Here is a 16,050-nt window from a genome sequence, read left to right as displayed (position 1 = left end):
TTTAAAAAGTCCAGTTTCTGTCCCAGGGTAGCAAAATGTACTTCCTCATTTTGTTGTTGTTTTGTGCTTTATAAACATACACTACCTTTTGAATATACAAACCTCATTCTTCACTGGGCAACGTGAAGGCTTTGATTTTTTTTTTTTAAGTTAAATTTTAAGATGCAGTTTGCTTTGGCATTCCCTCAGCTCTGAGATGCACTAACCATTGTGCTTGCAGAGGCCAGGATTAAGATTGTACTATGGAACTTACTGAGTAGTTTTCATAAATTATTATCAAATGAGAGATTTTTAGATTTTTGTATTCTGCTTCGTTAGGAAAAAAGTAGTTACCATGAGGGACTAGTAAGTTTGATTCTGTTCTTGCCAAACAAACTCAGCCAAAATCCCTAAAGTAGCAGGTGTGGAAAGGGTGACACATGGCTCTGATTTTAAGTCCATTTTCCAGAATGTTGGAAAGGAGCATCTGAAGTCTTGAATGTATTGGGTCTGTCAAGGTGCACGCGTGCCTTTGTAAATGTTCATTCTCGATCTCATTAATCAGGTGATGAGTGGTGAAATGTAGCAAAGCTAAAGAATAGAACTCAATAATCACTTTTGTGAACAAGTTGGAATTGTCATGTTACTGTGTAATTGGTTTGCTTTTAAGATGAACAATAAATTAAATAAAATAAAACATTGTCTTGTTTTTTATCTATTTATTATATATACCATTTCTGTACTCTGAGAAGTCATACCTAAGTTTTTGGGTACTTTATAAAGTAACATGATAGTTTTGCTCTGTTAGTGTTGGTCTCTTGATCATTGGGCTCCAATGCTGGGAGCTCGAGTCTTAAAAAGGAAAGTAAACCCTTATTTATTACACCAAATAATTGTATCAGTAAACAAGTAGAGAGAACTAAAGCAATTCTAGAAATACAAAAACTATAACTTGTGATTCATTACATATTTTAAATTATTAGTACATTAAACTTGAACATTTTTTTATTGTAGTAAGCCTCTTTTAACTGTGTAGCTATAAGCAGATTAATTAATTTTTTTCCAGATGAAACATTTGGGATAGATAAGCTAGGTTAGAAAGACATCTTGAAATCGAAGTTTTAACAAGGGGAATTTGTTAAAAAGTAATCAATGTTCAGCTTAAAAATAATCTCATAAAGGAACTTTAATCTTGAAAGAGTAAGGCAAATTTGTTTTTCCCCCCGTTTTTTTTTTCATACCAGGGCCACAGCCATCTCTGGGAGTTAGTTTTGGAACGCCATTCGGCTCAGGTATTGGCACTGGCTTGCAATCAAGTGGCTTAGGTTCTTCAAACCTTGGAGGTACACTTTACCTTTTCTCATATTTCATTGAGCTCTTACATTTGAACTGATGGTAGCCTGTAACACATTTCTAAGAGGATCTGCTGCTTTTTTGGGAAGTTACGGTTCCATCTGGCAAAAAGGACTCTCCAGACATAATCATTGCTTCCTAGTGTTAGCTTCAGAGCTTAAAAAGTCATTGTGTCCTGTATGGAAAGTAGATATTAAAAAAAACACTAAAACTAAGCAGCAGGGAGTTTTGTGTGTTCCAGCCAGTGTGCTGAAATGTGAACTTGAGAATTAGTTAGTTTAAATCAACTTAGTTTTAACTGAACTTTTAAAAATTAGTTCTAATGCAATTTCGGAATCCAATCTACTAGATCATATACATATTCCTGATCGTTAACTTTTTTTTTAAACCTGAGAGTGACCACTTTAAATGGAATTAATTTTATTGTAAACAGCTTAACTTGTCATTTCTCTGCACTCTGCATATTTGACTGTATACATACATAAGCAATTCAGATTATTGTAATTGGTTCATAAATTAGTAAGGTGAGTCTATAAAACATGGTAATTATAAGTGCATTCAGAATTCTTTGTGGATAATTGAGTTTATTATATTTTGACAAAAGTCTTGTACTGTAATGAAGGTTCTTGTATTTCCACTAAAATGTAAGAGGGGCTATAAGACACCACGGTGGTTTAATGCAAACTTTTCTACATTGAGAATTTTAGAACTATGACAGGGAGCATAAGTATAATCTTGAGTATAATCCCCTTTCCATCATGTTCCACATAGACAGTGATAGTTCACTGTGAGCCTAAGTGTTTTAGTATGCCATTGCAGAATAACAAAAGAAATCTGAACTTTGCTGGAGGTACATCTTAGGTGGTGAGTGCTTAGCCAGCATGCATGAAGCCCTGGTTCCATCCCTAACTGTAAATACAGGGAGTGGTGGCACATAACCGGAATCCCAGGACTTGGGAGGACCAGAAGCTCTGGGTCATCTGAAGCTGCATGGGGAAATAGCATAAGACTCTATCTTCAAAAAATAACAGCAATAAAAACGACTTTGGAGTTTATGTAGAGAATACCTGGTGAACTATATATGAGTACTTAAGAGTTTCTTCATGGACTTGTATGATGAAAAATGTTTTAAGAGGAAGGTTTGTCAATGTTAAACATGGCAGAATTTACTGTTACAGAGTAGATTGAGGTAATGGACTGTCCTGTAGTTAGTAAGGAACAGAGAGCACTTACCTGGGAATATTCTAGTATTTACAGTGTTGTGCAAGTTATACTTGCTTATGAATTTAGCCAGCTTTTTTTCTGAAATGAAATAATGCTTCAGGTAGGCGTATATTTAACAGTCTATACTCATTTCAGTGGTGAAATAACTTATGTGATCTTGAATTGAATAGCCTCGCTCTTTAAAAATTGCTGCTAATCCATGAACTAGTTTGGATAGTTAAAATTAGTGTTTTATTCAGAATCTGCTCAAGAAGTCTTATGTAAGTAGAAGACTGCCTAGATAAGTCTGTTTGTGAACACTGCGTTTATTTGACCTGTGGTGGTGGTTGGTTTTCTTGTGAGTACCCTGTAATCTGTGTTTTATGTGCACTGTGTATTTCTCTATTACCTTCCATTAGGATTTGGAGCTAGCTCTGGTTTCGGATGCGGCACCACAGGGGCCTCCACATTTGGATTTGGAACAACAGATAAACCCTCAGGAAGTCTTAGTGCAGGTTTGTGTGCTTCTGCCTGAATTCCAGGCAGATTAAAAAGTGAAAATCATTCAACTAAAGATTAAACACATTCTTATTCCAGTAACCCCTGAAGATCCCTGATTCTCTTTCTAAGGAAGCATGTGTGCCTAATGAAATTGTGTGGCTTTACCATTGGTGGCTGTATGTAATGAGACTCTTACTCAACTTAGAAACAGTTAACCAGAGATTAATTTGAATCCTAGTGACCGACTTTATGGTTTAAGGCTTTTTTTCCCCTTGTTAACTTAGTAGTTACATTTTGGTGGTTTGTTTTGTTTTTTATCCAGAACTTTTTACTTCTGTTTTGTACTGGGGGATGGAAACTAGGGTTTCATCCACCCTGGCAAGCACTGTAGCACTGAGCTAATTTCTCCAGCCTGGTTTTTACTTTTCACTTTGAACCATGCTCTCACTGAGTCACCTAGGCCAGCATGCACTTGTGTTCCTGCCTCAGCCTCCTGAGTAGCTGATGCTGTAGGTCTGTAACACCAGGCAGTCCAACTAGGAGAGACCTCTCAGTCCAAATAGTTGTTAATACTTATGATTTTAAGGGGTAGTGTAGTTTATGAATAATGACTAACTTGCCTCTCTGTTCATTTTTAAATAGGTCTAATTTGCTTCTGGTAGAAAAGCCCAAATTTTGTGTGCCTTTCCATTTTTTATATTTGTAAATACTGACTTGTCCTAATGTGTGATGTAGGTGTAAGTAGCATGTTTAAAATAATGATGTAACACTGTTAAAAAAAAAATTTAAAGTCAGCAGTGCGAGTGGAGTAAGATTTGTAATCAGTAGTATCAGAACTAGAATCTAAATACTGTGTTAGGTAACCAGGCTAATTATAAAGACTTATAATATTCATTTTGGCGTTATCGTGAACATTGAAGTGGGTTGGGGCTTTCCTGGAAGGCTTGGGGTTTAAGGGCGGGTGCAGATGCCTTGAACGACTTTTCTAAGATGTTTTTGGTGAGTCTGAGTAAGAAGACGCTGATAATGTGTATGTAATAATGTAATTTTATGCACATATAAAATTATATACAGAATAGTACACAATCATGTGTGCATATAAAACATGTTAGCATAGAGACAAGGAAGTTTCTGGCAGTTTGAATTTTCCTGTAGATTTTAATTGTCTGCTAGCTTGCTTTCTTGGTCTGTATCATCAGACTTCTCTCCCTCAAGACACCCTTTAGCTGTTAGCTATATCATTTTTCTGTAAAGCTCCATGTTAGAAATTCAGGGGCCATAGGCCTTTTCTACTCATAAATTGTCTATTCTCAGATAGAGATTTTCACTCATCCCTGTTTTATATATTTGTTTTTGTGATTTAACTTCTCATTTGAATATTTTCTTCCCTGAACATAAGGCTTTGGCAGCTCAAGTACGTCTGGGTTTAACTTCAGCAATCCTGGCATCACGGCATCAGCTGGTTTGACATTTGGGGTGTCCAATCCTGCCTCTGCAGGGTTTGGAACAGGAGGACAACTCCTTCAGTTGAAGAGACCTCCAGCTGGAAACAAAAGAGGAAAGAGATAAACATACGGGTCAATGTGTTGGCAGTGCTTAGCCGGCGCCGCTCATTCTATGATTCTATTTTTCTAATGATGTAGTAATTGAACTGCATCTCGGGAGATTTATAAAGTTTTGATATTCCTCACTCTGGAAATGAACTTTCTTTACCTTACCAAACATCTTTCTTGTGAATTCAAAATCTAGTCGCAGTTTTGTTGCTATTACTTTTGATTCTCCATGTAAGAAATGTTGTGATTAAATTACCAATTGATAGTAATGAAAAAAAGAATCCATCAACTTAAACGTATGATTTATCCTAGTGTTAATAGCAATGTTTTTGTTGCTAAGGTTTATGCTGTGAATATATATATGCACATTGGTTTTTTATGCAGATGGTATGAACTCTAGGGCCTATGCTAGAAGTAGTTTGTTCTTTGATAAGGCCTTTAGAACTGTGCTTCAGGGCATCTTATGGATATGTATGTAATTATATATAGAGTAACGCACACAATGTGTGCGTGCATAAAATATATATTTACACACCTATAACTCTTGCCTCAGACTGTTCTCCTTTTCTAGCGTATTCAGTTACTTACTATGTTTCAGATCCTCAGCACTTATAGAAGGAGTAGCTTGGGATACCTTGTCTCTTCATTTGTTTATTGGATGTAAGTGATTATTGACATAAGTGTTTAACCCATTCAACTTTATTGTCCCCACTCTTCTGTTGTTATTTATTTATACCTTAACCCTTAGGAGCTACTCCAACTGAGGAATGCTAAGGTTCATCAGATTTTAGAAACCTTTATTACCCTACATATTCTCATGCTACAACTATAGAATCTTTTTTGTAAATGAGATGGACTTTTAGGAGTGTATGTGAACTCCAGACTGATGTTCTGGGGCAAAGAGCTATTAAGCCAAATTGAATCTATGCAGGTGAAGGATGCAATGTTAATTCAGTAAGAACTTGTTTAGCTGTTCCAATACAGAGTTCCTTCTAATAGGGCTATTGAGAAACCAAATGAAGTGACTTCTCAGCCTCTTACTGTCTTGAGTACTTAATTTGGACTAGAGAAACTGCATTTTAGGAAGTCTTTGTACCAGCTGTAAACTTCCTGGTTTGAAGGGTGAGTAGAGCTCATGTATATGTCATGGAGGTACGTCGGGTTGTCCATGTGACCTCTGTCAGTGCTGCCCATTCTTGGTGTTCAGTGAGTGGAGAAACTAAAGGGAATTGCCTTAGGACCATGTCAGCGTGAAAGTAGATTTCGGGTGGGATGATAACATGGAATTGCATGGAAGTAGTTTAATTTTTTACATAGAAAGGTTTTGTATACAGTGTTCATCAGTGAATATTTTCAGAATCATTTTCACCAAGGCACCTTTTTTCTAAAATAGGTGTGGTGTATATACATACATATATATTTTTAGTATAATGTTAGTTGGGTTTGATTATAAAAGTATTGTTGATCTGTTTTATTTTATCTGCATATAACAGTGATTGGCATTCCTGAATTCAATATATGCATCTTGGTGCATTAAAGTAAGGAGAGTAATTTGTCTCTGAGCACTAAACTTGTTTTTATTTGTATATTTTTGTAATTCTGCAATCCTCAGTCCAGATTATGGGGAAGGATAGGAAAAATGTATGCTTTGGCATTTTCAATTACTATCAGAGTTACATATACCATTACAAAAATACTGCTTTGTTGTTTTTTTAAGGACGTTGTATTGTGCTACAAGTATCTGAATATTTATATTTCTTTGGGTTATTTTTTTCTTTATATACATTTCCATATGTTGAACCACTGGAGACTTGTAACATTTATTTGTGGTAGGAGTCAGAGTGTTGTCCTTGTCTCCTTTGTCTTCACTTTGTCCAGAGCCTATTACGGAAACAATAAAATTGTTAGTTGCTTTGAATCTTTGTAGGTCTCAACAGTTGTACTATTTAATTTTATTACTGCTGTATTCTCTTTGGTTGGCTTTTAGTGTTTTCTATACTAGTAATTTATGATCTTGCTCTCTTTTCTTTTTAATGAAAGGTAAAATTGTCTTTAAAATTGGACAGATGACCCAGTTCTTAAAACGCTTGTGAAGACCAGAAATTTGAGTAAATGCTGGGTGGGTGTGGTGCCCTCCTGATTCCAGCCACCAGGGGTAGAGAAGGGATTCTCAGAGCTAGCTGCTTAGGGAGACCAGCCACACCAGCAAGCTCCATGCTTTTTACCAAGAAGACCCTGCCTCAGGGAATGAGGTGGAAGAACATTCAAGAATGAGTCCCACCATCAACCTCAGTGTGCATATCTATACGCATGCATTCACCCATGCACATACATGTACAAATGGAAAGAGGGAAAGTTAGTTCTTTGTCACTTGGCTTTATCTTCTGAAAATTATAACAGTATCATAATTACGTAGGTAGATATTTGAGTAAAAAGCAACGGCTCCCTCACCTTAGTCTCAGTCCTATCCTGCCCAAGCATGTACTCTAATGGTTTTGGTCTATCTTGGCAGACAGTTCTAAAAATGTCCTTTCTGTGTGTGAGTGCTCATTCTGCTTTCTTTTTCTTCTTTTGTACTCTCATTTTTATTTTTTTCTCTTAGCTCCTTTCTAAACAAGTAGGTTGACAACAACAACAAAAACTCCTAAAGTATCCTGTGGCTTTGCTGCCCTCCCCTTGCGGCATGGTATTTATATCTCTTGCCGTGTCCACTGAATAGAGATTGCCATTTGCGTATTCTTTTCTCTTTTCTGTTCCATACCCTTTGGCTGTCGAGTGATCTGTTCAGTTGTTCTCTGTTGATGGTCAGTTGGGTTCAGTTCTATAGAAGTTGTGGTGAAGTAGAGGGCCCAGAGACACTAACAGGAAACATTGGCAACAGGCTGGTCAGCACCTCCCACTGTCTCACTTCTGTAACTAAATTACTCCCTACTGCACTACAAATTGCTTGTGGTAAATTCTATTGCTTGCTTAGGAGGCAGTAGGGCAATTTCTTTTAAGCAATTCAGTTGATAAAACCAATTAAAATACATATCAATCTGGGTTACTGTGGGTGGGGGGAAGGGAACAGAGGGAATAAAAGGCTCTGTCTAGCTGAATGGCCTTCAGCCAGTAGACTTGTCTGCTGGGCTAATATATATGTACAGTAAAATTTCTCTCTGGCTCTCAACTTGTATTCCTCTTCCCAGGGTTTCCTTCAGCATTTCTGATACATTGACCAGGAAGTAGTTTCACCTCTTTTGCCTCCCTCACTATTCCCTGGGTTGTGGGGGTGTTTCAGGGCATTGGGAGTGGCTGCTTGCCTAGCACCAACAGGCCATTAATTTGTAGGAGAGTGTCCTCCAGGGGACCTGGAGAAGTGCTCCCAAATGTGTACCTGAACCCAGGCCCACGAAGCAGGTCAGGGGACCTGCTCATCAGTCTGGTAGAACCCAGGTTCATTTGCTTTGGGTTCCAGTTAACCTACTCCACTGAGTGGAAGAGAAGGACAGGTCCTAGAGCTGTCTGAATAACCTGGCTAAAACAAACAAGGAAACCAAAAGACAAAATCCAGCTCTGCAGTGACTTCTGAGCATTGGGCAAAGGGGTGGTAGTGGAGTGAATTTATCTCCTGACCGTGGGCAAGGGGTGTATGTTTGAAGAACTGAATAAGTGTCCATCTACTGGGTGGACAGAGTAAACTTACACTGGAGATTCTTTTAATCAGAAAAGGAGGTGGAAAGGCAATAAACACGGGGGAGGGGGAATCTCAAGTGTTTCAGGGACCTGTGGAAATCCTGAGTCTACTCTGAGAGGTTCTGAAGCATTCAGTCTACTTGACTTCAAAGCTGAGAACCAATGAAGGGTAAATGCAGTCCTTGATAGCAAGGCTCAGAGATGCCAGATGGAAGCTGTAGAAAGTTGTGGAAGGTTTTGAAAGAATGCCAGCCAGTTGCTATGAGTGTCTTGGAATGTTCCAGAGACTAGGGAGGTCAAATGTGAGGCACATCAAAGGTTAAAAAGCAAAGTAGATTTGCAGGCTGCTGCATTGATAGACTATTGAGGACAGACATGGAACTGCCCCACCAAATTGGGGCTGAGGTCACTAGGGAGCCTCATAAGACCACCTTTCCCAGAGCCGAAATTGACTCAGGACCAGTGTGTATATTGCCATAGAAAGTCCATTGGAAAAATGAATACCCACAGAAGGCAGAGAATGCCTGTTCAGGTACCAGGTGAGGAGAGAGGCTGAATGATTCAATGGTAATAGCAGCCTGGTCAGTGAAAGTTAGAGGCCCTGGGAAAATGAGATTGCAGGCTCAGCTGCCACAGAGAACAAGAGTAAGCTAGACTGCATCCCATTGGGTCTGTAAGAGCACACTCTCAAAAGAACTGCTGGAGCTGTCCAGTTGACCTTACATGGACACTGGGGTCTCCTGTTTGGTTGTGATGAAACCTCTTTTTCAAAGCATACTGCCTATTTTGGGAGCGGAGCCACAGGCAGCTTTTTCTCATCTCCAGCCATTGGCGCCTGGGAAGCTATGAAGTCATCCATGAGTTTCTATACCATCCTGGTTATACAGTGCCTCTGCCGAGTTGACCGAGAAAGCTGCAAGCTCAAATAACTGTTTCCCCAGGACCAGAAACCTAAACTCTCGGGAGACTGGAAGCAAAAATTTTTCCTCCTACTGGCCTCTGAGAAAAGGAACTATGCTTGTTTGTCCTGTCTGAGAAGCCACAACAGGGACCTGAGCTCCCTCTCACAGTTCTTGATTTATTGGCCAAAGACAACCTACTCGGACTCTCCTGAAATATTTCTCCAGTGGTCACAAATTTAAGGCAAAGGACAGCCCATTCAACAGATGAAAGATCCTTATTGAGGCACAAGTTGGGAGTTTTAAATGTCTAAAAAAACTTGAGATCTAGAAAATCTAGTCCCTTTAAACAGCCTGGGGGTATACCTCTCTATTGCCAGGCCAGAAATAAAGGGCTGATGATTAGCAGTACAGGGCTTAAGGGCAATAAATCACAGTAACTTGGCGTCCCGTTCCCAACTCTTGAACCCTTCAGGGTCTGGTTCTGCTGAAGCTGTTCTCTCTAAAGCTAAAGGAGCAGCTTCTAGGTTCACACCCCCAACTTAGCAGCCTGTTTTGGCCATTCAATGGCAAGGTCCTGAAAAATAGTAACAAAAGCCAATTTACTTAAAATAGATTGCCCCAGATTTAAAAATTCCTTTACCATTTTTGGCACTGTGCTGGTTGACCAGCAACACTGGACATTGCTTCAATATGTAGATGATTTATTCTGGCCAGAGCTGCCAGTGAAGCCTGGAAGGGACATAGACACTCTGTACCCTGCTGTAGAAAATGGAGTAACAACTCTAGTGAAGCCCCAATCTGAGTGGATATTTTGGTCTTAATCAGCAACTGAGAGGTTGAGGCTGGTGGGTCAAACTGAGTCTGTGGCCTGTCTGGTCTACATAGTGAGTTTTACACCAGCCAGGGCTACATAGAGAGGCCCTGTCTCAAAACAATCTCCGTGCCTCACAGATCTGCTAAGAAAGAGCCAAGTATTTCAGGCTTTGTTTGTCATAGGGTCAACTGCAACTTGGTCCTAAGAGGAAGCAGGCCATTTGCTCTGTTCAGTCTCGCATACCCCTATGTCAGATTTTGTCAGATTTGAGAGGTTTGTTTTTTTTTTTTTTTTTTTTGGAGAGGCTGGTATCTGTCTGCATACCAAATTTCTCTGAAATTTCTAGAAACAAACAAAACAGCTTTATGAAGCCATAGCACTGGGAGAAAGACCAACAGAAAGCTTTCGAAATCAGGCAGGCCTTTGGCCTCTCAGATGTAATAAATCTTTTTATGTGTGTGAGCATACTGTCAGATGTTGGGGTCTTGATATTTCCTCATAGCTTATCTCTAAATAGCTGGGCTCTGTGACTTTGGGCTACATGCGCTTGCTGCCACAATGCCCTTGATAACAGAGGCTGACAAACTCTAAGGACTGAACTGTTGGTGCTATATGCAGTGATTACATTGATGGGATACAAAGGCAGTAGTGGCTCACAAATGCCAGGATGGCCAGATACTAGGCAATGCTATGTGAAAACCCACGCATTTACCTACAAGTGGTTCAAAATCTTAAACCCTGCAACATTATGCCAGGCTAGCCAAATCATGACTACATTGAAGTAGTGATGAGGCGTTTTCTGGCAGGCTAGATCTAACAGACTATGCTGCAGCATATCTTACTGATGGCAGTAGTTTTCTAGAAGGAGAACAGCCTGTCGGGCACTCCGATGACCCTCAGTTCTACCACTGAGGCAAAGACCCTGCCCGGGGGGACCAGCACAAAAAGAACTCAGAGCTTCAACAAGAGTGCTGCAGCTGGCAGTGGGATGAATGTGAACATATTTATTTACAACTCTTTTTTTTTTAAATCTTTTATTTTTTTTATTAATTACACTTTATTCATTTTGTATCCCCCCATAAGCCCCTCCCTCCTCCCCTGCCGATCCCACCCTCCCTCCCCTTTCTGCATGCATGCCACTCCCCAAGTCCACTGATAGGGGAGGTCCTCCTCTCCTTCTTTCTGATCTTAGTCTATCAGTTCTCATCAAAAGTGGCTTCATTGTCCTCTACTGTGGCCTGGTAAGGCTGCTCCCCCTATTTACAACTCTTAAGTGTGCTTGCACCATGCTCTATGAGCATGGCACCCTATATAAAGAAAAGGGCCCAGTCAACTCAGAAGGGAAAGACAAAGTATGGTAAAGAAATAATAAAACTCTTAGACCTGTCGTAGTCCCCGAGCAAATGGCTGCCTTGCAGTGTTGAGGACACCAGAAAGGAAATACAACTTCTGGGCCAACTGCAGAGTAACCTGGAAAGTGAAAACTACCAGCTTCCAAAGGAAGGACAGAGCTGGCAATTGCTATAGCCTAGTTATCTCCATGCCAGCTAGGTACATGGCTTGGCTTAAGACTGGAAATGGGAACTGTCTTCCCAGTGGGTGGTAGATATTGCAAAGGTGAAGATAGCCATCCCTGAGGCCTCTGCCCCTGCATTTGTTAAAAGTTCCATCCGCGACCTCACCTCAGCTGGTTGGCTCTGGAAGGGACGTTAGGTTGATATTTACATTCCTGTTTCCCTAGGTAAACTTGTGAACAGAGTAACACCTATGCCTGGACTAGCCCACCACAGGCTGAGGGCTATAGAATTCTGGAGGAGCTCTGTGAGACTTTGGTTGTTGACTTTACAGAGGATTACTTGTCTTTGTGTACCCTCAGGGTGGACAGAAGCCCTTCCTGTGCTCATGGAAAGGGCATTTGAAGTAATATGGCCTCTAAAAGAAATCATTTCTGGGCTTAGGATTCCTGTTCTATAGGGTTAGACACCGGGTTAAAATTCCCCCGGAAGCTATACAAGCCATATCTTCCACAGAGCTCTTGAAAGGTTTGATGTGTGAACTGGACAGTAAAATTACAGATAAAACACAAAACTATTACTAAGAATCAGATCTACCAAACAAAGCTCTGTTTATGAAATCCTTTATGGGTGTCCTCTCCTTGTCAGGAGAATCAGAGGAATTTAAGAGGATTGGGTAATATCACTGTAAGACAGCAGATGCCAGGGCTGTGCTCATCCCTGGCCATCATTCATCATGAAGGCAAGGAATGTTTTCCTGTAAGCCTAACTGCAAACACACTCCTTAAACTAGGAGAAGCAGTCTACAGAGAAAAATGCAATTCCCAGGCTCAGAAGCCTTTGTAGAGAGGTCAATTCACCGTTGTTTTATCCACTTCCACTGCAGTAAAGGCGGCCAAGGTGACTCCCAGGATTGATCATAGCAAAGAGAAGCCAGCCTCCAATAACTGGGAATGTGTCCTTGATCCTGTGACACCGTGCAAGCTGACCATTAGAAGGAATCCAGCTGTACTACCAAAGGACTTGAAGAGATCAAGAGGCACAACCAGACCAGAGAACAATGGCCCTGCTTCAGTCCCTCCAGCAGCCAACTGACCTCATGAGCCATCGGTGGGACAAGTAAACTGCTGCTCTCCGTACCATCTCACGAGTGCATGGCCAAGCCCTTGCTTTTACCTCGTCCAATCTTCTTGGTTTGGGCCTTTGCTAACAGGGTTCAGATGGCTGCCCCAGCAGATGGGATTCATGGCCAGGGGGCTCCTGTTAGCTATCTCTTACTTCTTTCGCACAGGATGCATGGCTGTTATCTGTTGCTCTTAACTTGGCTCTCTGTCATGGTCTTCTGAACTATTCTGTGACTTGCATGGGGTCACCTGGACCCTGCTATATCAAACTCATTTTGAATGCCAGGGAAAGGCCTTAAGAACCTGTGAATACAAAGACCAGTGCCCCTGCTTTAACCCCTGTTAGCTCCCCCTTTGGGAATGGTTTAAAAGTTCAAAGATGGGATGGAACCCTTTATTTTTATTTATTTTTATTTTTATTTTTTTTACAAGAAAACTGGTTCAGGACCCTCTGCACTGAAGACAATATCTTTTGATATATGTGGAAACTTAACACAAGCTCCATCCACATGACAGACCATGTGACAGCCTCCTACAAGAATAGAAGTATAGTCAATAGAATAATTCAAATGTAAACAGCCCTCTCTACTTGGGTCTAGGACAAGTTAGCTGTAAAATTCTTGGGGCAATTGGTTCCCAAAAGAAATCGAGGACCATAGTAATGGCATGCCTTCAGTTGGCTAGTTGGGTATAACCACATCCTGCTGTGAGTCGGGTTTGTAAGCAAGTTGACCTTACTGGCTTGAAATATACATAACCAACTCTGGAACCCCGGGACCCTCCTGCAGTGTTGAAGGCTTAGTGTCTTGCACTGAGCCTCCACCCATACAAGTGTTCTTTCTACTATGAGGTTGCACTCTATTCTTAGCTATGGCAGAGACTATAGTCTAGTCTCTAACCATCTCTTGTTACATATGTTAGGGATTTGACACAGGAAATCAATGGTTCTGGGCACCTAGATGATTTAGTCTTCTGGAGTCCTGTAATGAAATCAGATACCCCACCCAACACCAGGGGCCTTGACTCAACACCTCAGTCACTGGGAAACATGGTGTCACTCGATGAGGAAGCAAATTGACTTCCCCTGTGGGAATCTTAGCATGTTTGGGCCAAAGGTTTTAGGATGTTACCATGCAAAAGACTCAGTAATGAAGGTCCTCTAATGACTCCGGACCAAACTCCCACCCACTGTCCAGTTTTTCTCAGCCCTGACAGGGATGGGACGATGCTGAGCCCCGTGGGAGTGCATCTGAAATGTGGGAGAACAGCATGTGCTGAGCTCCACCAAGTTTGCCAGACTCTTATCAGTGTACGGGCTGTTCCATGTGGCCCTTTTCCTTCCTGCCACCTCCCTCTTCAAGGGGTAACAGCCAAGCAGTGGGTATTCAAGAGTTGGATGTTCTGAGATAGGAACAAACACCAGCTCTAATAGAGACCAGGAGGACAATGACTGGCCCACTGAACATATAACCCAATAGTCTCTGATCTGGCCACTAAGGTAGAAGGTAGTATACTCTTTCCATATGGTAACCATCATTAGGTCACAGGTTGTTGAATTTGTGACTAATACAACTTAAAAACGCCTCTTGAGTTGCTAGGCAATCAACAAGATGTACAGTTTAGTATGCCAGAACCCCTTGGTCTTGGACTACCTGCTTTCCTCTGTGGAAAGATCAACCTAAACAGACCAGCAAAGGCTGTAGGACATCACAGGCAGCATAACAAAGCTTGCTTATGCCCCACTCCAAATCTTAAAGGTTTTGGGCCCCCAGAGACTTATTTGGAAGATGGTTTTGGCACATGGGGCAATTCAAAACCTTCATAGGTGCTGTGCTTTTTAATCCTGTGTGAATGCTTGATTCTGCCTTCTAATTCTCTTGTATCACCATGCTCATAGAAAGCTCAATTGAGATTAAAAATGGACCTTCATGTTATGATGCTATGGAAATACAAGCTTATATGCCACGACAGTGCTCCATGACCCAAAAAAGGATTCTAGCATAAAGAAGGGGAGTCTGGCTTCCCTGAGATACTGCACGCACTATGTCTCTTTTATAACTACATTTCTCCCCATTCTTTGCACGGTAAATGGTTTGTAAATTGTGCTGCTTGGGTGAAAAATTCTGCTTATGGGGGAGTTGAGCAAACTATTAAGCAAGCTTGATATAACCAATCAAATATATGTGTCACTCTGGATTGCTTTGGTTGGGGCCAGGGGACAGAAGGATCTACAAGGCTCTGTTCAGTGGAATGGCCTTCAGCCTTTAGGCTGTTGTCTGCTGGGCTATAGTGTATTGTGTAGACTAAAACTGCTTCCTGGCTCTCAGCTTGGGTTTCCCTTCGCTTGGTTTCCTGTCTTTTGTTTATATGTTTGATGTTTCTTTGTGATTGGTTCTGAAAAGGGTTTGCTAAGTGGCATGTAAAGTATGTGTTTTAACATTTGATTGTCTCTCCCCCGCACTCCACCGCTCCATCCTTCAAGGTGCTCTGTACATCCCTATCAGTATGTAGCAGTGTCAGTGTCCTCAAATTCTCCGTAATACTGATTTTCAGTTGTAAATCAGTTCTTGTTGGGCCTGAGCTTTTTAAATATGCTTTTCATATGTTTCAGTATGTTTACCCACACGTTAGCTGTTTGCATTCATATAATTGCAAGCAGCAGACTTTTTTTTTTTTTTTTTTTTGATGGCTTATAGGATTTGTTAGTGGGTACTGTTTTTTTGGGTTTTTTTGCTATGAGATGTCTGGAGTCAATTGGGTTCAGAACCATGCCTTAATGCTATGATCTTCTCTAACCTACACCTCAGCCTTTTTAGCAGAAAATGAATCTGACATACATGGGTGGTTTGTATTAAGAAAATAATCTACTAGAAACAGTTTACAAAGAGCCCTGTCTTTTGTTCATTCCTTTTGTTTTTATGGGGGTATCTAGTTTAGGACAATTCAATTTGTATGTTCGTTTTTATTGACAGTTTGACTTGTTTGTGAATTTTAGTTGTTTTCACTTCCCATACCTTTTTCTTGTTCACCTCCTCCAATGGAAACCCTTTTCCACAACAAAGCCCCTCCTAATTTGTTATTTTGTGTGTAAGGGTGTTTTGCCTGCTTGTTATGTCTTTGTACCACATGCATATCTGGTGCTGGAGGAGGCCAAAAGAACGCACTGGATCCCCCGGAACTGGAGTTAACAGATAGTTGTGAGTCACCGTGTTGCTGGCTGCTGAATCTGGGTCCTCTAGAAGGACAGCCATTGCTCTTAACCACTGAGCCATCTTTCCAACCCTGACCCCATTCCTATCATTTCTCCCTTTTGTGTGTGACCTACCGAGTTTAGAGTTTCTTACCCGAGTGTGAGCAGGAGACTATTTACTAGAACAAGAGCAACTTATCAGGTGCATCGTGATGCAGAAAATGACACCTCTCTCTCTGACA

At 40.9% G+C, this 16,050-nt stretch overlaps 1 protein-coding gene across 4 annotated transcripts in view; it reads left to right on the top strand.

The window, feature by feature from the left end:
- Nup58 (nucleoporin 58) overlaps window positions 1-16,050 on the top strand; it is a 56,529-nt gene that overhangs the window by 29,046 nt on the left and 11,433 nt on the right. Inside the window, exons 13-15 of one of the 4 annotated variants that reach the window (XM_055617251.1) lie at window positions 1,224-1,322; window positions 2,955-3,050; window positions 12,381-12,604. In XM_055617251.1, coding sequence (XP_055473226.1) covers window positions 1,224-1,322; window positions 2,955-3,050; window positions 12,381-12,589 — 404 coding nt within the window. In that variant the 3' untranslated portion in view covers window positions 12,590-12,604. Of the gene's footprint in view, window positions 1-1,223; window positions 1,323-2,954; window positions 3,051-4,435; window positions 6,509-12,380; window positions 12,614-16,050 lie in introns of those variants that run through there. The other 3 variants (XM_055617244.1, XM_055617256.1, XM_055617263.1) reach the window with 3 other exon arrangements.

The sequence above is a fragment of the Psammomys obesus genome, unplaced genomic scaffold, assembly GCF_907164565.1.
Source record: "Psammomys obesus unplaced genomic scaffold, mPsaObe1.curated_primary_1811, whole genome shotgun sequence".
NCBI lineage: Eukaryota > Metazoa > Chordata > Mammalia > Rodentia > Muridae > Psammomys > Psammomys obesus.
The sequence above is the reverse complement of the archived record's forward strand: the minus strand, read 5'-3'. Positions and strand labels throughout refer to the sequence as shown.